This window comes from Brassica napus, chromosome C2 (assembly GCF_020379485.1).
Source record: "Brassica napus cultivar Da-Ae chromosome C2, Da-Ae, whole genome shotgun sequence".
In the NCBI taxonomy this organism is placed as follows: domain Eukaryota; kingdom Viridiplantae; phylum Streptophyta; class Magnoliopsida; order Brassicales; family Brassicaceae; genus Brassica; species Brassica napus.
The window spans coordinates 4,305,354-4,331,873 of NC_063445.1; the positions used below are offsets into that span (position 1 = coordinate 4,305,354).

At 35.7% G+C, this 26,520-nt stretch overlaps 7 protein-coding genes and 1 pseudogene across 9 annotated transcripts; 4 read left to right on the forward strand and 4 right to left on the reverse strand.

The window, feature by feature from the left end:
* The first annotated feature begins 2,147 nt into the window (after positions 1 to 2,147).
* On the forward strand, positions 2,148 to 3,764 carry LOC106372573 (annotated as a pseudogene).
* Positions 3,765 to 4,236: 472 nt separating this feature from the next.
* Positions 4,237 to 5,305, reverse strand: LOC106425671 (germin-like protein 1). The gene has a single exon (XM_013866383.3). It carries the CDS (start codon positions 5,020 to 5,022, stop codon positions 4,384 to 4,386), a length of 639 nt encoding a protein of 212 aa, XP_013721837.1. The 5' UTR covers positions 5,023 to 5,305; the 3' UTR covers positions 4,237 to 4,383.
* Positions 5,306 to 9,282: 3,977 nt separating this feature from the next.
* On the reverse strand, positions 9,283 to 12,193 carry LOC106425695 (guanine nucleotide-binding protein subunit gamma 3). The gene is made up of 5 exons (XM_048746505.1): positions 11,777 to 12,193; positions 10,392 to 10,444; positions 10,245 to 10,289; positions 10,104 to 10,148; positions 9,283 to 9,841 (listed from the first exon to the last, which is right to left on the reverse strand). Exons 1-5 carry the CDS (start codon positions 11,948 to 11,950, stop codon positions 9,361 to 9,363), a joined length of 798 nt encoding a protein of 265 aa, XP_048602462.1. The 5' UTR covers positions 11,951 to 12,193; the 3' UTR covers positions 9,283 to 9,360.
* Positions 12,194 to 13,487: 1,294 nt separating this feature from the next.
* On the forward strand, positions 13,488 to 14,869 carry LOC106425739 (protein LURP-one-related 16). 2 transcript variants are annotated; one of them, XM_048746506.1, is made up of 3 exons: positions 13,488 to 13,886; positions 14,061 to 14,327; positions 14,569 to 14,869. In XM_048746506.1, exons 1-3 carry the CDS (start codon positions 13,626 to 13,628, stop codon positions 14,713 to 14,715), a joined length of 675 nt encoding a protein of 224 aa, XP_048602463.1. In that variant the 5' UTR covers positions 13,488 to 13,625; the 3' UTR covers positions 14,716 to 14,869. The 2 variants fall into 2 exon arrangements, with proteins under 2 accessions (XP_048602463.1, XP_013721905.1); XM_013866451.3 differs by having other exon boundaries at positions 13,501 to 13,865.
* A 1,549-nt stretch (positions 14,870 to 16,418) lies between these two features.
* On the reverse strand, positions 16,419 to 22,296 carry LOC106425677 (copper transporter 5). 2 transcript variants are annotated; one of them, XM_048746509.1, is made up of 2 exons: positions 21,469 to 22,296; positions 16,419 to 16,551 (listed from the first exon to the last, which is right to left on the reverse strand). In XM_048746509.1, the coding sequence occupies exon 1, from the start codon at positions 21,988 to 21,990 to the stop codon at positions 21,559 to 21,561; it is 432 nt and encodes a 143-aa protein (XP_048602466.1). In that variant the 5' UTR covers positions 21,991 to 22,296; the 3' UTR covers positions 16,419 to 16,551; positions 21,469 to 21,558. The 2 variants fall into 2 exon arrangements, with proteins under 2 accessions (XP_048602466.1, XP_048602467.1); XM_048746510.1 differs by having other exon boundaries at positions 16,419 to 16,548; positions 21,466 to 22,296.
* On the forward strand, positions 18,187 to 19,331 carry LOC111202260 (glutathione S-transferase T3-like). The gene is made up of 3 exons (XM_022694858.2): positions 18,187 to 18,834; positions 19,083 to 19,160; positions 19,245 to 19,331. Exons 1-3 carry the CDS (start codon positions 18,187 to 18,189, stop codon positions 19,329 to 19,331), a joined length of 813 nt encoding a protein of 270 aa, XP_022550579.1.
* LOC106425712 (putative nuclease HARBI1) lies at positions 19,888 to 21,426 on the forward strand. The gene has a single exon (XM_022694862.2). It carries the CDS (start codon positions 19,907 to 19,909, stop codon positions 21,173 to 21,175), a length of 1,269 nt encoding a protein of 422 aa, XP_022550583.2. The 5' UTR covers positions 19,888 to 19,906; the 3' UTR covers positions 21,176 to 21,426.
* Positions 22,297 to 25,014: 2,718 nt separating the features above from the next.
* On the reverse strand, positions 25,015 to 25,902 carry LOC106425727. The gene has a single exon (XM_013866437.3). The coding sequence runs from the start codon at positions 25,676 to 25,678 to the stop codon at positions 25,220 to 25,222; it is 459 nt and encodes a 152-aa protein (XP_013721891.1). The 5' UTR covers positions 25,679 to 25,902; the 3' UTR covers positions 25,015 to 25,219.
* Between the last annotated feature and the right edge of the window lie 618 nt (positions 25,903 to 26,520).

A 26,520-nucleotide genomic window follows, 5' to 3' on the forward strand; every position in this document is an offset into this window, starting at 1 on the left:
TCATGAGCACATGGAAAAGCAAAACACAACGAAGGAAGGGAGCACTGGAGGGAAAACCACACTGACCAAAGCTCAAGTAAAGTGTCGCCCATGGAAGAGCCAACGTTGGACAAAGCCAAAGACTTATGTTTTAACTTTTTCAAACTCAAACCAGCAACTGCCAGATGAAGAGAAAGACCCCGGTGGAACCTCTCATTTCTTTCATGCCAGACGAAGTAATACATCCATTACGCAACTGCAACAAAGCAGAGAAGACCACTTTATTAGGAGTAGCATTGTTCTACCAAATTTACAAGTCATCCCAATGGCATGGGACATTTTGGAAACCAAGTTTTTCAGCCAAGCGAACCCAGATAAAGCTAGAGAAAGGACAATTAAATAAATTAAGATGATCTCTTGATTCCGGATGTAAACCACAGAGAAGACAAATTATCTCTCCATCCCAACCCCACGGAGGTGTTAAACCACAGAGGTCTTAGGCCACCTCATTAAGATAGATACAAAAAGTTTGGCCCAAACTTTTGAAAATGATGTGTTATTAGATAAAACCACTCTTCTTCTGTTTTTGCATTTTGTTTCACTGTAAATTTTCCTTTTGACTTTTAAATTTATTCTTTTAGTTTTGATATAGTTCTATAAATATAAGGGCCATATTTCTTACAAGTTCTAGGCCCCTCTTAAATGTCTAGGATAACACTGTGCATATCATTTGTATAAATGTTGATGTTGTGCTGAAACTTGGATTTGAATCCGTTAGTGAAAGGCCGCGGTTTATAGACTGCCAGTTCATATATATATTATTGCATGCTGCCAAAAGAAGTTCATACTTCATTCTATTGCAGCCGCTGGTTATAATCTAAGTAGCACGGAAGCTTAACTAGATATTTACTTCTGTTTTAAAATCTTTGATTCTGTTTTAAAAATTCAAATGTCATTAAATAAATAAAAACTAAAAAAATTATATTATATTTTTAATTTTATATAAAATTTGAAAATAATAGTATTTATATAAAAATAAAAGAATATGTATGTATCAGCAGCAAGATATATTTTTGTGCATAATAGTGCATTGTGTGTTTCTGAGAGATTAAATAACTATCATTAATTGGATAATATTTCTCTTAAAATTTTAATTTGTTAGTATTTTCACAACATACATAACATACAGTAATATGAATTCAGTTGACTTGATATTTTTTTTTTTTTTTTTTTTTTGTCGTCAACTTTACAGACTCATATAGACTCTGTAAACCAAGCCGGAAGATATTGATCCATGTGAACGACGAAAGACGGCTGAATCCTAACACTGCGTGCTAGGCTATCCGCCTTTGTATTCTGCGCTCTTGGTACATGGACGATCTCTGATTGTAGGAAACTTGCTCTCAGACTTTTGATGTCTTCCAAATAACTTGTAAACGCTGGCCACTCTTCTGGTTCCGAAACCATCTTCACCAATTCAGTTGACTTGATATAAATTATTAAAATGAATAAGCGATTCCTATTAATTTGAATAGTATAATTTAGTTCTGATTTTTATAAAATTGTTATTATCTATAAATATTTGTATATATACTTTTAACACGTATTTATATCTTAAATTTTTTAGAAATCTTGTTTTTGTGTGTTTTTTACGATTTAGCTTCTGCGTTCTCGATTCCGACTCAAGGCAAAAATCTGATACGGCGTGCTATGTGTATAATAGCAGCGTATGAATACTTGTTACACAATTCTCTTTTACGCAATTGGTATTTGGTCAAAACTTGGTTCATGCATGGGGTTCTTGAATTTGATAAAAATTTAGAACACCTTTAACGGTAGCTTAAAAAAATATTTAAAAATAAGCGGGTCTCACCTTATAATCAAGAACTGCCTCTTCTGCAAGAGGCGACTTTAGTTTTGTTTGTGTATTATTCGCGGACTCCATTAACACGTGGTGGTCTGCGATTGGTCCGTTTTTATATTTTTAGAAGAAAAAAAATCGGACCCAAAAAAAAAAAAAACTAAGAACCCACGCCCTCTCCCCTAGCGTTAATCATGCTCTTAGACCATCCACAACGGTGGTCCATAATGAATCCTTAGCATTAATCTTTAAGATTAATGAAATATAATAATAATATTTTGGCTTACCTATTGACGGATCAATCCTTCAAGAAGGATCAGAAGGACTCGATCCTTGATACACGTGTCCCCTTACCCTGCTCTTTTTCTCTCTCTATCTCTCCTCCCTCTCTCTCTCTCAATCTCTCCTCGCTCGCGCCATCATCTCCCATGGCAGAAACAAGGGTCGAAATCTCAGATCATGTGGGTGGTGAGGTCTCTCTGACGGACTCGGAGGTTTGTTCATCTGATCTGTGCTATTTTCTTCTGTTGCCACTGTGTTCCATCTGATCGGTTCTCATCAATTTCGTTTCTCTCATATGCCCAATCTCCCTCCCTCCCTCGTCGTCAACTCCTAAGAACAAATTTAGAAGCAAAAAAAAAAAAAGAGTCAAAACGATTGATTCGAAATCGATCTAGAGAGACGGAGAGATAGTATGGCGTCTTGGAATTCGATTCCGTTAGAAATATCGTACGAGGTCGTAGGATGGATCGCGTTTACGTCGTGGTCGATTAGCTTCTACCCTCAGCTGATTCTGAATTTCCGCAGGAAAAGGTAACCCCAATCTCATCCTTTTACCTCTCCTGATTTGTTCGTTTTGAAATTGAAATTTATTTTGAAATTGGGTTCTCTTTGACCGATAGTGTGGTTGGATTGAACTTCGACTTCGTGCTGTTGAATTTGACGAAGCACTCGTCGTATATGATCTACAACGTCTGCCTCTACTTCAGCCCCATCATTCAAAACACAGTACTTTGATACTTATGGCGATCAAGAGGTGGTACCCTTTTCTTCCATAAAGTTTCTTCCTTTGAGAATTTTCATTACACTGCTACATGATATATTCTTAAAAGAATCATTTTGTTACGTTTTGGTACCATTTCTTCAAGAAAGTTTGTTTCTTTAGAGTCATTATGTTAATAATTTTCTCTAAATGTGCAGATGATACCTGTGGCTGCTAATGATGTTGCCTTCTCAATCCATGCTGTTGTACTCACAGCTCTTACACTCTTCCAGATCTTTATCTATGAAGTTAGTTTGCTTCTCTTTTTTTTTTCTTTTGGAATGTTTGCTTTGTTTCTCTGCCTCTGATGGTTTGTCTATATGTGACTTAATAATGCTCTCAGCGTGGACCTCAGAAAGTATCCAGATTTGCTACAGGTCTTGTGGTTCTTGTCTGGGGGTTTGCAGCTATATGTTTCTTCATTGCTTTACCTTCACACTCTTGGCTCTGGCTCATTACCATCTTCAAGTTTGCTCTCTTTTCCCCTCCCTGCATTTTACCCATCTCTCTTTTAATGCTAATCTGACTCTTTCTGTATGGTTTATTGTTGTTTTATAGCTCGATTCAGGTTGCCATGACATGCGTCAAGTACATTCCACAGGTTAGAAACAACCCCTGAACCTCAGATTAATGAATCCTTTAGCATTAATCCTTATGCTTGTCTACACAATAACTCACCAGAGCCACCTATGTCCTCTACCTCTCATGGTGCAACCTATCATTTGGAACTACGATCACTCTCTTCGACTCTACCCAACTCCTCATACAGTATACTCTTAAGTCCTCTTCTCAGTTATAGTTTCTGTTTCGCCTAGTTTGGAAGAGCGAACCAAAGGATTGTTGTTGTTTTGAAACAGATAGTATTTGCTCACTGTTTTGATTTCTAAGAACTCCTAAAAAGGGAACACCATTGGACACACAAAATAGTGTGGAGTCCTTAACTATTCAAAAAAAAAAAAAAAATACTATAATAATCTTAAGGACTCCAAGAGCAAGTCCACCATTGTGGATGCTCTTAGTTCATGCATGGGCTAAAACGAAAATTTGGCCTTACGCGCGTTGGTAAGTTAATCAGAATAAGACCAAATATGCCCACAAAGAAATGCATGCATATGTGAACAGAAACAAACTAACGGTATATCAGAGGTATACCACTAAGCGTATTATTTGTAGGTTTTATAATAATCAAATATTTGAAGTATATAAAGAGATTGATCTGTAGACATTTTTTTTGCAAAAACATGAATGAGAAAAACATCGAGGACAACAAGCAAAGAGTGTCAGTTAATATTAAGGTGCAGATCAAACTAATCTCTGTTTGTGGTCCAGTTAAGAGATCAATGGAACCAACAAGGACCTGTGAACTTGGTGCAATGCTCATTAATTATTTGATAACTGCGAGGCATCTTAGACCTCTACAGTGCTTATTATTTGATAGGTGCCGAGGCATCTTAGACGTTTGCAATACAATGCTTATTATTTCATACAATTCAAGAGAAGCTTAGTTACTTCCTCCAAACACACGCTTAAGTCTCCTAATCTCTTCACGGCTAAGGAAAGTCGTGGCTTCAACGAGTTCTGAAGGCAAATCACTTGCAAACAGAGCACTGGGTACAAGCTGTACGCCGGGGTTGGAGCTTCCGAGCGCAGCAAAGGCCAAGGCAGGGCCTGTCCCATTGTTAAGCGCAAAGTGAAGAAGTCCTTGAGGAAACACAATAACCTCGCCTTTCTGGAGAGTTTTCAAGTAAACTTTGTTATCAGAGGAAATAAATCCTCCGCGGATGGTTCCTTCTATAACTATAAGAACCTCAGACGCACCACGATGAATGTGAAGAGGGACTACACCACCAGCGGCTAAGTCAAGACGAACCACTGAGATTCCGAGGCCATTGACGCCTGAGAAAGCAGGGGCAAAGGCTGTAGTCACTGCGGCTTTAATCATGTTAGAAGTGTTTCCCGCTTTGGCAAGACCGGAGAATGCGAAGTCGTTCGCGGTGACCTGGTCAGGGTTCTTGCAAGAAAATCCTGATGGGCCTTGAGGACCGCTCGGATCAGCTACACAAAAGTCTTGAACTGAAGCAAAAGAGATGGACGAAACTAGGGAGAGGATGAAGAAAATGTTGATTATCATCATCTTCATGTTCTTAAACAAATGTCTTGAAGTTATGAGGGAGAATGATAAGCCGTTGAGTTTATATAGGAAATCTATTTGAAGCTAGCGAGATGGAATTTTCTTGGTTAGCCATGCATGTCAACTTTGGGTGTACGGGAAAAGGCCACATGGGGTTGGTAAACTTTGAATGTACAAGAAAAGCCCACATAAGTTATATGATAAAAATTGTTTTAAATTTTTGCTTATATTGTGGATTTATTTTCTTTTGACTTTTTTTTTGTTAATAGGTATATTGATTCTTATAACATATTATAATAGATAATGAGTAGAATTAACTTGTTTATTCTGTTTTTGACCTTTTTGCTTATCATCAAAAAGCCTGAAAATAAATTCAAAATATAAATAAAAAATTTAAACAAAATCTTTTTATTATCATAAAATTAAAAATTATCAAAATATTTTCTTATTTTTAAAGTACAGATAAAATCTGATTATTTTTAGAAAAAAATGTATAGATGTAAAAAGTGCTGAGAATCTTAGGTCTATTTTTTAATGTATATCTATTCTTTGCTTTCTATAATTATTTGAAAAAGTCAATAGAAGATTTTGTATAGAAGATATGAAAAAAACGTTGGAAGGAATGATTGAATAGAGATCATTGTGGTCCAGCTTTGAGCAAGAGTAAACCGTCTGTTCCTTTCCTAACTGGGACTCCTCGCACAATTTATTATCATCTCTTATTCACTTAAATTTGTGTGGCTCTTTAACGTTCCCTCTCACTCACGGCGTTTACTATCTTATTTTCCTTTTGACTTTAAACCATCTTTTCTTTCATTATGCATAGGCTCAGGCCCGTTACTCCATTAAAACTCGTGATTCGTGAAGAATGTGTGTTAGGCCACCTAAAATAGAAGCAAACACTATGGGCCACAGTTTTAAAAATTATGTGTAGTTTTGATGGTTAACACAAAAATTAGGTGTGTGTAAGTGTATTAATAACTGCGTATGAATAGTTATTACAAAATTCTCTTTTTACGCAATTGGTATTCAGTCAAAACTTAGTTCATTCATGGGTTTATTAGCATTTGGTACAATAAGAGTTGGACTCTAAACCTGGGACTTACGCTCGGTGCTACGTTAAGCCCAATAGACTAAATATGCCCACAAAGAAAAACATTCATATATGAACAAGAACAAACTAAGAGTAGGATTAACCCGTGTTCTTAATTTGGAGTTTTTAATTCATGATGATTTGATACTTTTTTGTTTTATATTTTTACACTTTTCGGTTAAAAACTTATTCTTATATCTTTTATTTAAGAAATAGTTCTTAGTTAAAAGCTAAAAATCCCACCTTAAAAGCCTCAATTCTGGTTAATCATGGTATAAACAACAAACAACAAGTGGAAAACTAAAATCAAAACAATATTACTAACGGCAAGGAATTTACAAAAGTAAAATGTATATATGAATCTATTAGAGTTACCAGTAACCATATTATTTGTATATTTTAAAATCAATGAAAAGATAATGAAGTAAAATATTTGAATATCGGAGAGAGAGATAGTTTTCTCGTATCTAAGATTATTGGCGAGAGAAGAGAGAGAAGAGAGAGAAGAAAAGTAGATCTATCTTTGGGTCTGGTGATCGGCCGGCACGTAAGCGTGCGTGCTGTTACCGGAGCCCCTAAAGCCACCTTTAAAAGTCTTTGATCTTCGCTTTGTTGACGTCTCCTCCCTCCTCCGCCTTGCCTGAGCTCTGGAAAAAGGTCGTCCATGGCGGATCTGGTTCTGGTGTAAAGGCGCGGTCGTGGTGAGGAAGGCGCGGTGAAGCTCTTTCTGCGGCTTTTTGGTTTTGTCTCCGGGAGGCGGAGGCTCCGTCAGCTCCGTCGATGCCGGTTCATGTCCCCGCGAGGTGGAGGCTACGTTTAGCTCTGCCGTCGTCGGTCTAGATTACGGGGGGTGAAGGTGTTCCATGCCTTGCCTCGCCGTCGGTTAGTTCCCTCGTTTAATTTTTTAGGGTTTAGTCGGTTTCTTTCCTTTTAGTGTTGTCGATTTTGGTTGGTTTGGATTGGTGGTGACGACGTCGGAGGACGATCGAAGCTCGACCAAGGTTAACGGTGATGGTTTCCGCGAAGTCTTCCTCTCGGTGATTGCGACGAATGGTGACGGATGAGATCTCAATTTGTCGAGTGATACTCTTTGAAATTGGGTTCACTTCTGTCGAAGACGGTTGGCGGTGGTGATGGTGTGGAGTCAGTGAGCTCCGGTGGATCCGAGTGAACCGACGGTTGGTTTCCCATGTTGATTCGAAGCGAGGGCGACGTCGATGCCGCAGCGTGTGTCCGCGTGGCGGCGAAGCCTCGTGGGTGTTAGGGTTTCTGTTGGTGGGCTTTAGGTCCAGAAGTTTAATGTTTTTTGGCCTAGTTTTTATGGGCTTATGTATGTTTTTTAACGAGGGTTTTTAGATTCATTAATCCAAAATCTATTGACGGAAAAAAAAATATATTTGAATATCGATTTGTAGACCGGTTTTACCAGGAAAATAATAATTGCAAAAACATGAATGAGATAAACATCGAGGACAACAAGCAAAGAGTGTCAGTAATATAATTCACATAATGCATCGAGCCATATGAGAAAAATTGACAAGTTGCATTTAATAATTTTGCAGCACTTTGCAGAGAGGTCCAGTGCTCTGCATTTTCTCTCCTATCTGACACCTTTTTGTACCCTAAGTTTCATCTATTTCCGATTTCGACCCCTCTTTTTAACATCGTGACACAGACAACACCTCTGTGTTTTCTCTAATGGGACCTATAACACACAATAAAAAGTAGAAAAGACCTTCACTTCTGACTTCTGATCACCAAGTTGGATCCGTACCGTACATACCCAGAAACCCTTGATCAGTTATTACGCAAACCTATACGATTTATATTTTTTCACCATGAAATCTATTTATTTACCTCTCTCTCTCTCTGCTGAATCATTCTCTCTGACTTCTTTGATCAAAAAAAGAGAATACTATAATTTAGCCATTGATACGAATATATCTAAGATCTTTTTTCGATAACCATTGGACAGAATCAATGATCTTAATGTCGGATCGTCTGTTACAGACGTTTCATCAGTTTTGTATCTAGTTGTGTCCTACGAATGTCGTTGGTTATAGTTTGGTGCTCACTCCTGATTGGTTTCAGACTGGTAGAAAGTTTACAAACCAAACCGATATCATTGCTTGACCGGTTTACTTGAACAAGCATGTGAACTGTATTATATTTCCCTCATTGAGCTAAATGCACTACGTGCCAATGGATTCAAAATTATTTTTGAAATTACCATATTGAACTCATTCTTTGCAAGATAGATTCTTTAACAAGACTTTAAATGTCTCTTAAATGGTCGGGAACATATGTATAACATGTAAATATCATCTTATATTAACTTGTGTTTATGATTTCAAATTAAACGAATAATATACTAAAATGATAAAACATAGATCATTCTAGACAATGAATGGCAGGATAACTTAAAATAAAAAATGATGTAATTGTGTACTGAGTTGGTTCAAATAATAGCGCATAGTTACGTTGGAAAGTTCAGAGAAATTCTAAGAAAGGAAGAATACAGAGACATATATATATATATATATGATCGGAATTATTCTTTTTGTGCCATTGGATTGTTCCCTCTTTCTTCTTTTTTTGCGCATTCGCCTCAACGAAGACTGGTTGTGGTCGAAGGTAGCTGTCTAGCTTTGAAGAACAATTTAACTTGTCTGTATTCACCTTTCATACTAAAATGGTGAAACGTGAAACTTTCAAAAATCTCAAATTTGATGGGAAGCTTAACAACTGGTACCAAAGAATAAAGAAGAACACTTTGTTAATTGTTCCAAAATGAAAGAGTAATTAGATTAATGAATATCATATTTTCAGTTTGGGAGATCAGATCTACAGTATAAAGCTGAGAGCAGACTTGGTTTCTATACACTGCCGTAGATTATATATTTTAAGCCAGACTAGTTCATTTGATCATCTCAGACGTACGTTTTTGTGTTCTAGAATTCCGCAGCGGAAAAGGTATGTAATTTTTTGAGATAAATACATAATTTTTATGTATTTTAGCTGACTTTATGTTGCCGTTGACCACGATAATTATGATACCTTTGTGTTTTTCTGGTCACTTATTCACTTAATTATTTTGTATGCTGACATACCTCATGGGAGGTTCGCTTGATATAAATCATCACTTACAAACAAAAAATATTCATACGTTTACAAAATCAAAAAGAGTTATAGATAAATAGCTATAATAATAATAATACTAATATTAACAACAGTAATAATAATAATAATAATGTTTAGAAAGCTAAACAACAAGGATTAGAACATGTATTTTTACAATTGCAAAAACAACAACAAAGTCGTAGCTTAGGACATTTAAAACAAGATGACCATTTGATCTTGCAGATGCAGTTGCAGCTGCAACATGAGCTCTTCTTATTAAGACATGATGGTCGACTGCAACTGCGGAAACAGGTGGGTATGCAACAACATAAGTCCGGACAAGAACAACAGCAACCTCGGAAGCATGAACAGCTCGGGCAGCTCGGTTTCGGGCAACAACAGCAACCTCGGAAGCATGAACAGCTCGGGCAGCTCAGGCATTTGGGGCAGCTCGGTTTCGGGCAACAACAGCTGTTTGAGCAGCAGGACCCGTTGAAGCATTTGGAACCAACGCAGCTACAGCATGTGGAGTTGCAGCATTTTGGCTTCCTCAGATGGCACGAACACTCGGATCGGCAACAACAGCAGAAACTCGCCACGCTCAAACACGGGAAACTGCATAAAGTTGTTTAATTAGTATTATCTTTTTGTTATTCACTCTAGCCATCTAAGATCAAGCATTGTCCAAGAAATAATTTTTTGGATAATATTAACTAGGACTCTCAAACATTTAACTAATATTGTAAATTTATTATTTTTGAAATAAAGGGTCCCCAGATTTATATTCACATTTAAAAAAGAAATTTAAATAAAGAGGTTATGCAAATTCACCAGAGACACTTCTATATTGGTCACAAGGAAAATGAGATTAATTTACCAGAGCCACTTCCAGAACCGGCAGTGTCGTCGACTCTTTCGTTGTCTGCCCGGATGAGGAAAAGAAAACAACGGTAAGTGTAAGAGCAGTCAGAGTAAGAGTGATGTTAAGTCACCAAGTGAACTTTAAAAATATTCTTACGCAGGTATCATTGGGTCAGAATTTGCAACCACAAAATCAGAGACCCTGCCACATAAATGAGATTCCATATAACATATTTTTTTAATCAAATAAACTAAACTGAATAAAAACTGATGTAATGTTTGAAAGATAAAGATATCATCTTACTCTTTGCAGCATCTGGACGACGGTTGCAAGCCTTCGACAAATTTAATTTCTCCCTGCTCATGTCAACAGTCGAAATATCAGATTAAGAAACTTTATTTAACTAACTGAAAACTTCATTATCTTGAAAAAATGCGAACAGCTAATTTCATAATGGGACTAAACACAACAATATTTTTCACATTTCAATAGTCTCAGGAGAAACTAAACCTAAACAGTGTAAAAATTCTTTTATCTCTCAAAATATATGAAAAATACAGTATAGAGAGTAAACATAATGGGATAGTGTTACAAAAAAAAAAGAGTAAACATAAGGGAGATCTATGAAAGCAACATGACGAAAAGGTGAACATGTATATGGTCCTTTCAAACGCAAATAGCAATAAAGACAAAAACTTTCACAAATTGATTCATTATAAATATAAAAACTGCAAAGGAAGCTAATCAAATTCAATATGTTTATTTTTTAAGATCTACTCAGCTTTCTTTCTACTTTGCTTCTCTAATGCTTCACTCTTTCTCTCTTTTTCTTTTCTTCTTTTTCTTTATATTTTACTTTTAATACTCTCTTTGACTAAGCACTTACTTTCATAGTACACATGCACGAACTAACACCTACGCCTCAGTGATCCAAAAACCAGTAAATGGACGTCTCATAAATCACTTCACACTACAAGATGATCAAACTTTTTTGTTAATTTTATTACTTAATTTTCAAAGTTTTGTAATATTTAATATAATTCAATATTATGATTACGAAGGTTAATTAAATAAAAACTGATTATTAAATTAATTAACGATTTTTAAAACAAGAATCTCTTCAATGATTCAAATTTATTTCAATCAAAACATGCAATTAATTTGAGTGGGCAAAGTCTTTGCATACATACAAAGTACGTGTTTGAAATTAATTTGATATAAATGTGTCTGATGACATAAGTTAACTACTCTTTCTTTTTATAGCATCTAAGAATATAAATTAAATTAAATGTCTTGTTTACTATAATGGTGTCAAACATAACACAACGGTGCAGAGACCAAACCAACCTGGATATAGTAGGGACCAAGTAAAGTTTCAGCAAATCAATAACCTATTTTCTCTCTCTCTCTCTCTCTCTCTCACACACACACAAAAAACAAATAGTACTACTAGTAATTATTTTTTTAAAATTACTTAACGTAATTAAGAGTACTAGTGATTAATTAATTTTATAATCACAAGCTAGTACAGAACATACCATTTGTTTAAATTAGGACTAACAAAACAGATGAATCATGAAATTCAAAATATTCGGACACTTCCTCAGAGTTATCAAAATGTAAGAGATAGTACTCTTTTAAAGAAAAAATAGAATCAAGAAAAAGAAAAAAAAAATTAGTTAACTTGCCTCGAGAAAACCAATCTCTCTCTCTAGCATCTGAACTCTCGCCGCCTCTCTACGTTTCCCGTACAAATCTGGATACGGCGGCGGAGACTTGGGACGAGGGGGCGGTAGAGATGACTTAGCAAGAGCCAAACCTGTTTCACCAGCTACTTTGACACTGCATGAAGTAGAAGCCATTGTGGTCGGTGATTATCTTCTCTGGTAGGGTAAACTCAAGAGAGAAATGTTACGGGTCAAGAGAAACACATGCAGTGACCCACGAGACAAAGATGATAAAAAGAGGAAGAAGAAGCGACGAGTAAGAAAAGAAATGCAAAGAAATCAAGAAATAGAGAGAGAGAGGTTAGTGAGAGACTCTGTATAGTGAAGAAGGTGGGTGGCAGAAGCAGTAATTATGGTACCTGACAAGGATAATTACTTACCTTCCTCTGCCCCTTTTAAGGCTCCGTGTCTCTTTGGTATTTGAACTTTTATTATATTTTAAACCATTTATTCGGTGAAGGTACTATATAACATATGTTAATGTTTGTACAAAATACTCTTGTTAATCTTATAATTACATTTATATATATTTTTGAACTTTGATGCGAATTGTCAATTGGCTTTTCATAAATCTTCAACTTTGTTTCTCTAACCCATTATATTTTTTCATTGGAATTCTGATGGTGACAAAAATAACAACACTAATATAAACCATATAGTATGTGTTATCTATCTAATGTAAAATCGTCTTCTTATTTTTATGTTCAGTATTTAGAATGGTGTAACTTAATTGGGGAGTTTGAAGTCAAGGTTATCATAGTTGCTATACCATTATGTGCACGTATGCGAAAATTAGCCTTCAGATACCGTTCAAAACTTCAAATTTTCAGTTCTAAAAGGACCTTTGTGCTTCTTTGGATACACGAATGGACTAAACATGGAAGTGATCTCACCCTGAACGTAAAGAGGCAAAGCGACCTAGGCAAAAGACTCATAACTCACGGAGACAAAGAAAGTGTGTTTTGATGTGAATAAATACAGAAATGATACCAGGTGGGTTTTTTCCTGCTTGACCCATGTAAATCATGGATTTTATATTAAGCAAATCTGTTCTTATTGGCCGGTTGGGGTTGGGGTGGGCCGTTGGCCCAGTTGAAGATATAGGGAATCAATTGACTTTCTCTAATGAATCTATTCACCCTTGGGATTAGTTAAGCTCGATCACCAAAGTTACCTGAACAAATACAAAATTACATAAGTTGGGATTCAAACTCCATCCAAGCCTAGAAAAGAAAACCTTTCCAGGGTATTATATATGTATAATTACTCATTTATGGTAATATTTTTATATATTTTCTGTTCTATCGGGCTCCAAGAAAACGTAGATTAAATTATATATACAGACCAAAATGTAGACTAAGAAAGATAAGAATGGGTGTTCCAGAAAAAAAAAATGAAAGATAAGAATGAAGCACGTTCCAATATTCGAATCTTCATTTTAACTTTAGAAATGGCCATTCACCAACAATTATCAAGTTGCCGTTAATAAATCTTAAGCTGTCTTTTGTCACAAAATAGATACTATTCGCATCTTTGTCATCAAGCTTTTGAAGTCTTTGTCATTAAGCTTTTGAAGTCTCTGCACAAAGAAAAAGTTTGGCACTAATCAGCATCTTTCACCAAAAACAATAACACGAATCAGCATCTTTATCAAGCACTATTAAGTAGTAGTATTAAGTATTAACTAGACTACACGTGCGTATATCAATAACAATTTAAGTGTTGAAGTGTATGCATAAAAGGATACAAGAGGCCAAGCATTGTACAGACTAATTAAACAAGATATATCGCACGTGTGTATATAGATTTGATGGGTGTCAGAAGCAGCAAGGCAGTGGATCCGGTTTTGAGCCGGAGATACTCATCGGAATCAGAGGCGACGCTGGTGGTGCGGCGAAGACCGCATATGGTGAACGGAGGAGGATTTGTAGTGAGCAATAGTAAGCAACAAGTAGTGTTTACAGTTGATGGGTGTGGAGTTCTTGGAACCAAAGACAAGCTTGTCTTGAAAAATGGTGATGGTAATGATTTGCTTCTCATCCGCAAAATGGTAACCAACTTTATCTTTATGGTATATATTTGATTTTTTTTTTTGAGTCAATGACTTATGCTGATGTGATTATAGGGCTTTTCTTATTACTTTTATTTTGTAATTTACATCTCTTTACATTCAGGTTGATCATCTTTTTAACCCAACCATTTTAAACATTATAGGTTGATTTTTGTTGGCAAATATCATTTTCAGGGAGGAATGGTACAGGCACTGAACATGGTACACAAGAAATGGGAAGGTTTTGGATACGATAAAGAAGGAACAGAGAAGCTTCTATTCACATTGAAGGATCCAAAAGAATCATGTCTGGTTCAACACGGTTTAATCAGAATTTTGGTTCACGGTAAACCAAAGATATCAACATGCAATATCTATAACAACAACTATGTCCAGATCAGAGGCTCTTTCGCAGAAAGAGATTGCAACATCATGGATTCAGATGGCAGAAACATAGCTCAGGTGAGTCTTACTAGCTAATAGTTTATCAAGATCCGATATACAAGTGTGAATATATTTTTGTATTGTTTCCAATCTTAAGGAATAACTTTTTTGTTGCTATTATATATTGGTGTGGCATCAATTTCAAATATCTGACAAATTAGGTTAGAGAAACGGGTTTAATATTCGTTTTTTTTTTCAAAAGTCGTAGAGATATTGATAATGGATAGGAGAGAATAATACTAATTATACATGGAAACAGGTAAGGATAGAGAAAGAAATGGAGGAGATGGTGGGAAACAAGAAGGATCTTTATAATATAATAGTCAAAGCAAATGTGGATCAAGCTTTCATCGTCGGTGTCATTGCAGTACTCGACTATATCCATGGCGAATCCACTATTTGTTGATCAATTTCAATACAAAACAATATATCTCTATATAATATATCTATGATGTCCGAGACGTGACATATAATTAAACCATAACATGTAACATTTGAAACTATTGAGTGAGACTTGGCAATCTCAAATTATTACAAACAAATAAAATGCTTTCTCAAAAGTTAAGAGGTGTACATGAATCTTATCATTTGAATCCAGATATAAATTCGCCTGAACCATTATTCATATTAGATCCAAATAAAATTCTTAAAACTAAAATTATTATCTTTAGTATAAATATAAAATATGAAAAATTGTTGTAAGCTTTTTTTGTTCTCTTAAGATAATGGTAACTGATGTAAAAAAAAAAAGATAATGGTATCTAAAAATATCAACTTTAGAAGAAAAAACACAATATTTAAATGAAGATCCAAGCTCACATATTATTACTGCACATATATTCAAATCTAAAACTTAATGCAAACTCAAAAATTTTTGAATCTTAAAACGAATGTGAGAAAGAAAATAAGCGAAGAGACAAGTGGATTTTAGATGATATTGCATTAACAATATCTATACTATTAAAAGAGAAGGAGTCCTAAAAAATCTACTTATGAAAGGTTGTTGCACCTATTCATTAATATTTTTTTGGTCTTGCCTTTATTTTCTCTAACTATACCATATCTATTGAGATAATTTACTAATGCTGTTTCATTTAATTTTCTAGCGTAACATGTGGAATATTTGATTTCTTTAAATACATGTCCTCATTTATTTTTTGGCGTATACAAAATATTACAAATTTAACTTTTAAGAAATATGAATATAAAAGACTGCAACTTAAAAAATACTAACAAACTTTTTCAAACTTTTTCAAACTTTTGAGGTGTATATTCATATTCTAAAAGTTTGAAAAAGTTTGTTAGTATTTTTTAAGTTGCAGTCTTTTATATTCATATTTCTTAAAAGTTAAATTTGTAATATTTTGTATACGCCAAAAAATAAATGAGGACATGTATTTAAAGAAATCAAATATTCCACATGTTACGCTAGAAAATTAAATGAAACAGCATTAGTAAATTATCTCAATAGATATGGTATAGTTAGAGAAAATAAAGGCAAGACCAAAAAAATATTAATGAATAGGTGCAACAACCTTTCATAAGTAGATTTTTTAGGACTCCTTCTCTTTTAATAGTATAGATAGCAAATATAAAACCGCAAGGAACAAATATCATTATCTTTTTTTAAAGTAAAATTTTGTCAAAACATATTTTCGCGCTTTAAAATCGCGGATCAAATAGTTGATTCAGTTTTATATACTATTATAATGTATATCTGAAATTTAATCAAAATTTTAAAAATATTATAAGATTGTTCTGAGTCTTGGTCAGGTCAATCGGTATCGGTTCAGGGTTAATGACAAGTTCCGTTTGGTTCTCGGTTCTGTTTATTTTTTTTATTTCAGATATATATGATTTGTTAGGTTATTTATGAAATTCAGTTCAGTTGAATTTATTGTTTTTAATTTGGTGTGGTTCGATACGCAGTCCCGGATAAATATGTCCAAACTATATATTATCTATAAAAATGATTTCAAAAGAATTTATTTGATTTTGAAAACAAACCCGCGCTTTTTAAGCGCGGGTCAAAATCTAGTACACTACTTAAACAACTTTTAGAGATGTTTTTTTTTTTGTATAAAACTTTGATGATCGTTGATAAAAAGGTTTATTATAAGTTAATTTTTTTTTTGTATAAAATTTATAGCTCAATCATAGGATATAAAAACAATATTATGAAATTCAGTTTTAGAAAGTTGGTGAAGGACAACATCGAAAAGTAGTTATTATACAGACATAAGAGCAGCCGCATCGACGGTTTATAACCGGATCACGGGCTCGGGATCCTAGGCCCATTCGATTAAAAGAAAATGTTTATTGGGTTTAATATCGTGATCCGTCTCTTGCGGGTGAACCCGTATGATACGGGGTCAATCCACGCGTCGAAAGCAGAGTGGACACGCGAGTCCGCGTGTAGACGGAGAAAAAAAGGGTTGCGCGATAGATCATTCATTTTCAGTTCTCTCTTCTAAAGCTAGGGTTTTTGTTCTCTCTCTGGCGATTTTTCCTGCGACGCGGTAGCCGGATCATTTTCTGTTCTTTCTTCGATCTAATCAACGTCGTACTCTCTCGTAGACGATCTGAGGTGAGTATCCACTAGTTTCACCGATTGATTCAATCGTTTGGGGTCGAAAGCGTTTTAGGTTAAAATTCGATTTGGGGGTTTTGATTTATGATTTTGGGGGTTTTGTCGTAGGGTTCGAAATCAAAAAGGGGGTATAGATTTGTGGTTTAAAATCGTCATGCGGGTTCGTTTATTGTAAAATCGATTTAGTTTATAGTCAGGGTTCTAAAAGGAATCGTATTTTGTGATGCAGATGGATCCCGCAACAGAGATAAGAGATTCAAAGAGGACTAAGGAGTACATCAACATGCTCTCTTCTGTGGCTGATTCAGAGTACGGGATTCCGACGAGGTGTCCCTGCGGTGGCAGTATCATTCACGAGGTTCGTGGGAAGGACGACTACGACACTCTTCCTGGGAAGCGGTTCTTCACCTGCAAAAACTACGAGGTAGGGTTGTTGTTAATTGCAGTTTGAAATTTCTGTTTTTAAACGAGATAGAGTATTGATTCAAATTTTTTTTTTTTGGTACCAAGGCTGATGGGTTTCATTATCGTCAGCCTTGGGTCATTGGTGTGGAGGAGCAGATCGAACGCCTCACTAAGCGTCTGGAGGAGGTGGAGGAGGTGATAAGCTGGGTGCCGGAGGTCAATAACCACATTCAGAGACTGGAGGTAACTAGATTCTAATTTGATTTCAATTCTGTGCATTGACTAGATTCTTAATTTTTGATGCATTGACTAACACTGTATGATTGTTCTTTCTTGTACAGGCAGAGGTGAAAGACCTCACTCGGGAGGTTGATAACCTCACTGGGCAGGTTTACAACCTCTCTGTGCAGGTTGAGGTCTTGGAGAAGCTCTGCTTCGACTGAAAACAAAAGGTAACCCTTACTCTACACTGGTTAACTACAGTGGTAGCTAGCTAGAGTTTAACCACACTTAGTTGAGTTTTAAAAATTATAGGTAGTTGCGAATTCAATGGTAGTGAGTGGTTGTCTTTCAAATCGGTGTAGTTGAGTTTTTAAAATTTATTTGATGTTCATTCAATGAAATCTGTGTAGTTATACCTATGTTGTACTTGTTGTAGAGTCATTAAAACACACACACACCAAACACTAAAACTAGTATATAGTAATTATAACCAAAAACACACACCATACTTAAACTAGTTTAATCAATGCTTGGTAGTTAGACAAACACACACACGTAATCAATTTGTTGTACTTTCTAACACTAAAACTAGTATTAAAACATAGGCATGATCCACATCTCAAAACACACCAAAATTTTAAAACTTCTATCTAAAACTAAATGGAACCAATTTCCCTTAACTCTCACGGGTTCGTTAACCTCCTTGCCTCCCAGAGCAGTCAACCAATAGATATTGGTTGTTCTGAGGTTCCAAAATCTGCGGAAAGGCGGAAATGGACAACCAAAGAAGATGTGGTGCTGATCAGTGCTTGGTTGAACACCAGCAAGGATCCAATCGTGAGTAATGAGCAGAAGGCTGGCTCATTTTGGAAGCGCATAGAGGAGTTTTTGAATGCAAGCCCTCTGCTCGTTGGCTCCGTTCCTAGGGAGTGGAGTCAGTGTAAGCAGAGGTGGGGTAGGGTTAACGAACAGGTTTGCAAGTTCGTGGGATGTCACGAAGCTGCTTTGAAGAAGCAAGCCAGTGGAGAAACTGAGAATGATGTCATGAAGGCGGCTCATGACATCTTCTTTAATGATTACAATTCCAAGTTCGTTCTTGAACATTGTTGGAGGGAGCTTCGGTTTGATCAAAAATGGAGATCCCACACTTCGACACGAGATGGTGCAAAGGAGAAGAGGAAGGAACCTGCAGAGGAGGTGGGTCGCGAGGAAGATGTTAGGCCTCCCGGTGTGAAGGCTTCCAAAGCAGCAAAACGCAAGAAACACTTGAATGAACCAGCGTTTGATCAGATAGAGAGCATTTTAGAGGCAAAGAATAACTTATCCAAAAAAAAACTCCTAGATAGGTTGCTAGTAAAAAATGAAGAAACTCTATCTGATCAAGAAAGAGCTCTAAAAAACAAACTCATTTTTGAAATGCTTTAACGTGGTGAGTGGAAGCTTTTTTGTGCATTTATCAGTTGCTTTTTTGAATATGTTTTGGTTTCTGTATATTGATAATGTTTGTATATGATTTGGTATCTAGATTATTGATATGTATCCATTTTTCTTTGTAGGTCACGGGTTCAAGGAGGAGGATGCGTGTGGACGTGGTTGTAGGTCTCGGTATCTTTATGTATCATATCAAGTCACGGGTAAGGTTGATGGTTGTTGTAGTATTATGTCAGATTGAATCACGGGAGAGTGTAGTATTTTGTATGTTTCTACACTCGTTTTAGGACCTTCGGTTAATATGGGTGTATGTACCCAGAGGATGTGTTTTCAAGTCACGAGTGTATGTCCCCACGACTTGCCTTTTCAACTGACGGGTGTATGTACCCGAGCAACTTGACTCATGTATCTCTATATATATAAACTATGTCTTTCTATTATTTTTGTGCATCAAAGTGTTTCACAATAGTTGTAAACTTGAAAGCCAAAACTTCTAAACTTGTAAACTTCGTTGATAAACTTCTACTTGTCAAAAACTTCACCAAAACTTCACCACTTCACCAAAACTTCACCAAAACTTCACCAAAACTTCACCACTACTTGTCAAAAACTTCACCAAAACTTCACCACTTCACCAAAACTTCACCACTTCACCAAAACTTCACCAAAACTTCACCAAAACTTCACCACTCCCTATAGTTTTATGAGGCAATGAAACAATGAAAAAATGAATTCCATTTATATAACTTTATACAAACTCCCTATAGTTTAAAAAGATAAACATACCATATAGAAAAGAAAAAAGATGGATTATATGAAAAAATATTATACTCCCTATAGTTTATGAAAAAAAAATGAACTATAACTTTAAAAATGACCACCATTTAAAAAAATTTAACTATAAGTTCTTCTTTTGTAGCAAGAAAAAGATCAATAAATATCATCAACAATGTCTTCCTCATCAGGCGATGAAGCAGATAAAGCTTTTGATGAAATGGTCGACGAAGTTGTTGATAATTTCATAGACACAGTAGTTGATGGTCAAACCAACTACCGGAAGAAACGAGCTTATATCGAAAGAGATCGAGAGCGAGGACACAATCAACTATGGAAAGACTATTTCATGGAAAATCCTACATACCCACCTGAAATGTTTAGGAGGCGTTTTCGAATGAACAAACCACTGTTCCTTCGCATTGTCGAGCGTCTAAGTAGTGAAGTTCCATACTTTCAGCAAACAAGAGATGCTGCGGGAAGGTACGGGCTTTCTCCCCTTCAAAAGTGTACGGCAGCTATACGTATGCTCGCATATGGTCAGTCGGGAGATACATATGACGAATATCTCCGACTTGGTGACAGTACATCACGTTTATGTTTGGCAAATTTCACTGATGCAATAATACAGTTGTTTGGAGATGAGTATCTACGCAAGCCTACACCCGAGGATCTTCAACGATTACTCGATGTTGGAGAGGTACGGGGGTTTCCGGGGATGATAGGCAGCATCGACTGTATGCACTGGGAGTGGAAAAACTGCCCAACGGCTTGGAAAGGTCAGTTCACACGTGGTTCAGGAAAGCCGACAATTGTCTTAGAAGCTGTTGCATCACAAGATCTTTGGATATGGCACGCATTTTTCGGCTTACCAGGTACCCTCAACGATATCAATGTTCTAGATCGGTCACATGTTTTTGATGACATCTTACATGGTCGAGCACCTAAAGTTAAGTTCAAGGTCAACAACCACACTTATCGTATGGCCTACTATCTTACTGACGGAATTTATCCAAATTGGGCAACATTTATCCAATCCATCCCACTTCCTCAAGGTCGTAAAGCCGAGAAATTTGCTGAAAAACAAGAATCCGCTAGAAAAGATGTCGAACGGGCTTTTGGAGTATTACAATCGAGGTTTGCAATTGTTAAAAACCCAGCTAAACAATGGGACAAGGCAAAGATAGGAAAGATAATGAAAACTTGTGTCATATTGCACAATATGATAGTAGAGAACGAACGACACGGATACGCTCAAATTAATACGTCTGAGTTTGAGTCAGGAGAGTCCAGCAGAAGTTCAAGGGTGAGAACCAGAGATAGTATTCATGTCGGTGATATGTTAGGCATCCGCAGAGAAGTTCGAGATTTAGAGACGCATGCTCGATTGAAAGCTGATTTAGTGGAAAATATTTGGCAAAAGTTTGGTGATGAAGATGAATAAGCTTTGTATGTTTTTGAATTTCTCTATTTATGTAATCTACTCTTAATGTATTGAATAAAAATTTTTCATAATTTTATAATATATTTTACTATTTTATTCATGTATTCTGAATTATTTCGAAATTTACTTTTTTTTTAATTTATATTTTTATTTTATTCCTATGAACTCCTTCTTCGAGTTCACTAATGCAGAAAACAACAAATACAGGTTCATAACTATTTATGGCCCCATCAAAAAATATTAAAAAAATTGGGTGAACCCCAATGGGAGGTTCACCAATGCTCATGCTCTAAACACTTGTTACAGATCCAACACAACAAACTCTAACCGGATCACAAGCATCATATTTTTTCGGACTTCTCGAAATCCACCTTCCATGTGATTCAAGCACACGCGCATGGATTCTCCGCCGCCGCGTTACCACCGTCGTCGTCAGATCTGAAAACGAGGTAACCAACGGTCAACCCGACGACGATCGCGATAAAAACGCCTCCGTTGAAGGACATGGCCGCGAGCATCAGCAAGTACCCGATCGCCGCGTTGACGCCGAAGAGCAGCACCGACGCAGCTTTGGCGGCGGATCCGGTGCTCGATTTGGGGATAAGAGGGGCGGAGACGCCGGTTCGTGGCGGCGGAGGGTGGCGGGTGGAGGAAAGGGATTTGAATTGGAGGCGGCGGTTCTCGAGGTACTGGTAGAAGGCGGCGAAGACGAAGCAGGCGAGCAAGGTGAGGAGGTAGCTGAGCCACGAATCGGTTTTCCAGAAATCGAAGAGGATAGTGGCTTTGATGCCCCAGTAGAAGGTCATGTGCATCATCTTTGCGATCGCTTTGAGCTTCTTCTTCTTTGATCGTTTCAGATAAGAGGAGGAAGAAGATCGATAAAGCTGTTGAAGTGGTTGTTGTTGACTTGTTTTACAAGATAAGTATCCTTGTGGGCTCAGATTCTAAGCCCAATGGGCTTACACCAACGGTCTGCAGAAATTTTGACAAGATGTTATCATTATTGTTTATATTTTTTTTGGTCTGACGTTATTGTTTATGTTAGAGCTGCAAATACTATCAACATCATAGAGCATTTTTAAGAGCTACTTTTGAAATTTATTAAAGGATACAATAATTTATGGAACAGTGGGTACAAATCTTGGTGGGGGTACTCAAAGATATTCGTGAAAGAAGCTTGAGATATTTTTAAACCCAAATCATAAAGAATGGCCAGAAAAATTAAGGAAATAAAAAGTGGAATTGCCCAATTAAGAGACAAACAGAGAACAAAATGCCAAGTTAGTGTTAGGAACAAGTAGGTACAAAGAGAAGAGGCAGGTCCCATTGCGCCACACAAATAGGGAAGTGATGTGAAGACATAACAAATGAACCCTTGTGTCTCCTAATCATACCAAAGCTGGACAGTGGACACATCCACATGCGCCATGCATTCACGTATGACATATCCATTCATATATGTTTGTGCACATGTATAGATATATGTTTAACTGGATCTGAATTTTAGTATATGTTCTAATTAGGCTGTTAACTAAATAGATCCCCTACAAATATTGCTATGGCTAAGCATGAATGAATCATGAATCGAACTAGGAAGGAATTAAAACTATATGCAGCAGCATCATAATACATGTGTTTATGTGGCATTAGCTAGGTAATTGCCTTATGGTAGTCGTATGAGAAATTGTATATGGCCTACTGATCTCTTTTCAACGGTCTCTAGTGATGCTGTGGGGGCATTTGTACACGATATAAATGATTTAATCATAACTGTAACATATAATATATCCAGAGCTGGCCTAGAAGATAAACCACTCAGATGACCGTTTAGGACATATAATTTCGGAGAGCATTTATATTTGGTTTTTTCATATCAAGAATTTCTGTTAATATTTATATGTAAATATGATTTGTAGTTCTATTGATGATAATAATATTTGTAAGAATTTTTATCCTTGTTTATAAGACTCTTACTAGTAAATATATTGAATAAGTGTATTGTTAATTAATAATTATTTTTAAAATATTGAATTTTGTGTTAATAACTTTTTTACAAAACAGTGAAATGTTTATGATAACATTGAATAATAGTGCTGTGAAGTTAACAAAATAAAATTATGTTTGCTAATCATTAATGGAATTGAATTACTTTACGAAGTTTTAATGTGATTTATATCATAAATAAACAAATATATGATATTAGATATATATAAAACATAAAAGACATGTTGATATTAGATAAATCGGTTTCTGGTTTGAAACATATCAAGTTTGGGTGAGTTGGGTTGTGGTTTGGTTTAGTTTCTTTTCAGGTGTTTTTTGTATTTTAAAACCAAGTAAAACCCAAAATATATGATATGAATTTTTTTTTGTACTTAGGACATCCAAATATGTTGGACCGGCATATCATACAGAAATTTAATGGTGCTAAATGATGAATTCAAGTTGACTAAATATTATTAACCCGCGGTGCATGGTTATTCTTCCCTCCTTTTCTTTCGGGAACATAATCAAATCGAGTTTAATTTGGTTTTGATAAGACTTTAATCCCATTTTTAGTTGTTTGTTGGACCAATTGGTTATGAAAAAAAAACGAAGCCTGGTTTGTGGTTTCAACAATTTCAATCGGCTTAGTTAAAAGAAAAAAAAAACAATTTCAGTCGGCTGGATTTGGGTGTTGGATCAGTTTTTAAATCATTGACATAACCAAGTCAGATCAACCAGTCAACTTCCATCGGATCAAATGGGACATTTAGAAACTAGCATCTAGCGTCGACATTTGAGATATGAATTCAGAAGAAAGATCTTTCCTATTGTTGAGAAATGACAAGGCATATCTACCATGTTTGACATATGATCTTTATATTTGTAATTGAAATCAGAGCCGGATTTGAGATTTTAGGACTATAAATACTTTTAAAGAATTTTAACAATTTTTTTGTAATCTGGAATTTATCTCTATATATTTCTTTATAAAAATTTGGAGACCAAGACCAATATTATATGCGGCTTACCTCAAATCCGACCCAGCTCGTAATTATCTAAATTCGATCAAAGGTATAAATCACTGTTGTATAAATATGTTTGCCACTGGCTAAACACACAAAAAAAAGCTTTAGTACGCTCTAGGTTTTCACAACTATGATGGGGGCATTCTGAAGGAGGGTTTATTGATTTTTAAGCTAATCAATCTACGAATTATATATCCATAGAGTAAGCATCATCCCCACCATCAATTACATCAACAACATTCGTGAAATATTTCTATTATAGATACGATAAAAACAGACGACATATATAGGTATTACACAAAAGTGCATTTTACCAGCCTAAACAAACGGGTGTGTTTTTCAACAACATACATTTTAGCAAGTTTAGAAATCCTTAAATCTAATGAATGTACGTGAAATAACTTGAAGAAAGTAAAAAAAAATTCAAAAACAAAAATGAATTGAGGCAAATACCTATTTAGAGTTTGTTTATTGATTATGTGAAATAATAAATTTATAATCCATTACAACCGTATTTATAGCAACTTCAGATCTGATTTATTTTTCTCCTTCAGAAAAATATTCTTATCCTATAAAAAATAATTTTTATAAATCTAAAAGCATATGATACCAAAATCAACACTTAATTATTAACAATTTAACACCAATGCTATACGTCCAATATTTGTTTACCATCAATGCTTTTTTATAGCAACGTATATCAGGCATATGGTAAAGTTCATTAGTTACATGTACTCCATATATATTGCACTGTTGACAAACCTAAATTTAGTATTTGTTACATAGTTTAAGGTAAAATAGAAATAGAAATTTAGTAAGTACTGCAAATCTAGAGAGCACATGCATAATATGAATGTGCTCATTAACCATTTTATTAAACTCACTTATGAAGAAAGACTAACGTCATAGGAGTTCACATCCTCGGATTCCAACCCTTTCTTCTCCATCTAAAATGTAATTAAATACAAAATAGCATTATTTAATAAAATTTAACGAAAAACAGTAAGCAAAAATTTACATTTAACAGATTTAATCAAGTAGAGAGAGACGGGAAACAGCTGCCAGCTCGGAGAAGCGACCGTCGTGACGCTACGCCATCGATCCCCGGCAACGCCCCGCTCGAGCTCGACCTCGTGGTGGTCCTCCGTGGAGAGCCGTCGAGGCTCCGCCGTAGAATCCTTCCAATGACTGATATTGGATCTTCCTCCACGTCTGGACTCCCCGAACGGAAACGGTGGCAGAACGTCGTGTGGCGGAGGAGAGCTTCCTCGACGGAGATTCTAGTTGGGGACCGAACCACCTCGTCCTTAACCGCCTCTGCGCAGAGCCCACAAAGCCAGTGTCCCTTGTGCCGTTCCTTGACGCGGTGGATATAAGCCAGCGTGCATTCTTCTGCAAAACCGCACGTGTCGCATGTGACTGACTCCACCAAGAGCAATGAGGACGGCTTAGTGATAGTATCGGTGGCTGATGATGATGATGAAGACATCATTTGCTGGTGGAAAGTGATCAGACGACTTAGATCAGACTAATAAACTCTTTGTTGTGAGAGTCTCTGGTTTTTCTGCATTTAAGGTTATATTATTCATATACATATGGTCTTTCTTGGATGTTTATATAGATATACATGGAGACATATGTCTCTTATTATTTCTTTTCTCTGAGAAAATTATTAAATGTGTAATGTTAAATAATGTGAGGTTGGAGGAGCATTTGGATTCATGCGAGTGAGATAATGTGGTGAGGAACTTTTTGTTTGTTTCTTAAAACTTGCATGTGGGTGTGGATGTATAATTATTGAATTTCGTTTTGAGTAAGTACGTAGTAAATTCATAAAAAAATAATGCAATCTTGCGGTTAAAGTTATTCATTTTCTGTATATGAATGCTAATAATATCCCAGATCGAGCAAAATAACACAAAAGGCTGCATAAAGTAAACAAGAGTTTGCCATAAACATGTAGCTCTTACTAAATCTATGATGAAATGTAACAATAGCTCTTGATATCTACCGATATAAGAGCAATCTCATTATGATAATATCTCAAAGTGAAGTTCTGGCAAATATATAAAATTATTTTATATAACTTAATTACATGAATAAATTTTAATGCTGAAAATAAAATTGAATTAACTAGAAGATAAATTTTTTTTTGGTATTTTATAAATATTTCATGGGTTCTCATTTGAGAACTCATTTTTTTCATACTTTTACCTTTTTGTCTAATATTGTGATAATCTTTGAAGATTTTCAATTGGAAGTGCTCTAATAACTTGATGCGAATTCATATATACTGGGAAAAACCTTAATATCAACAATTAAGTCTTTAACATA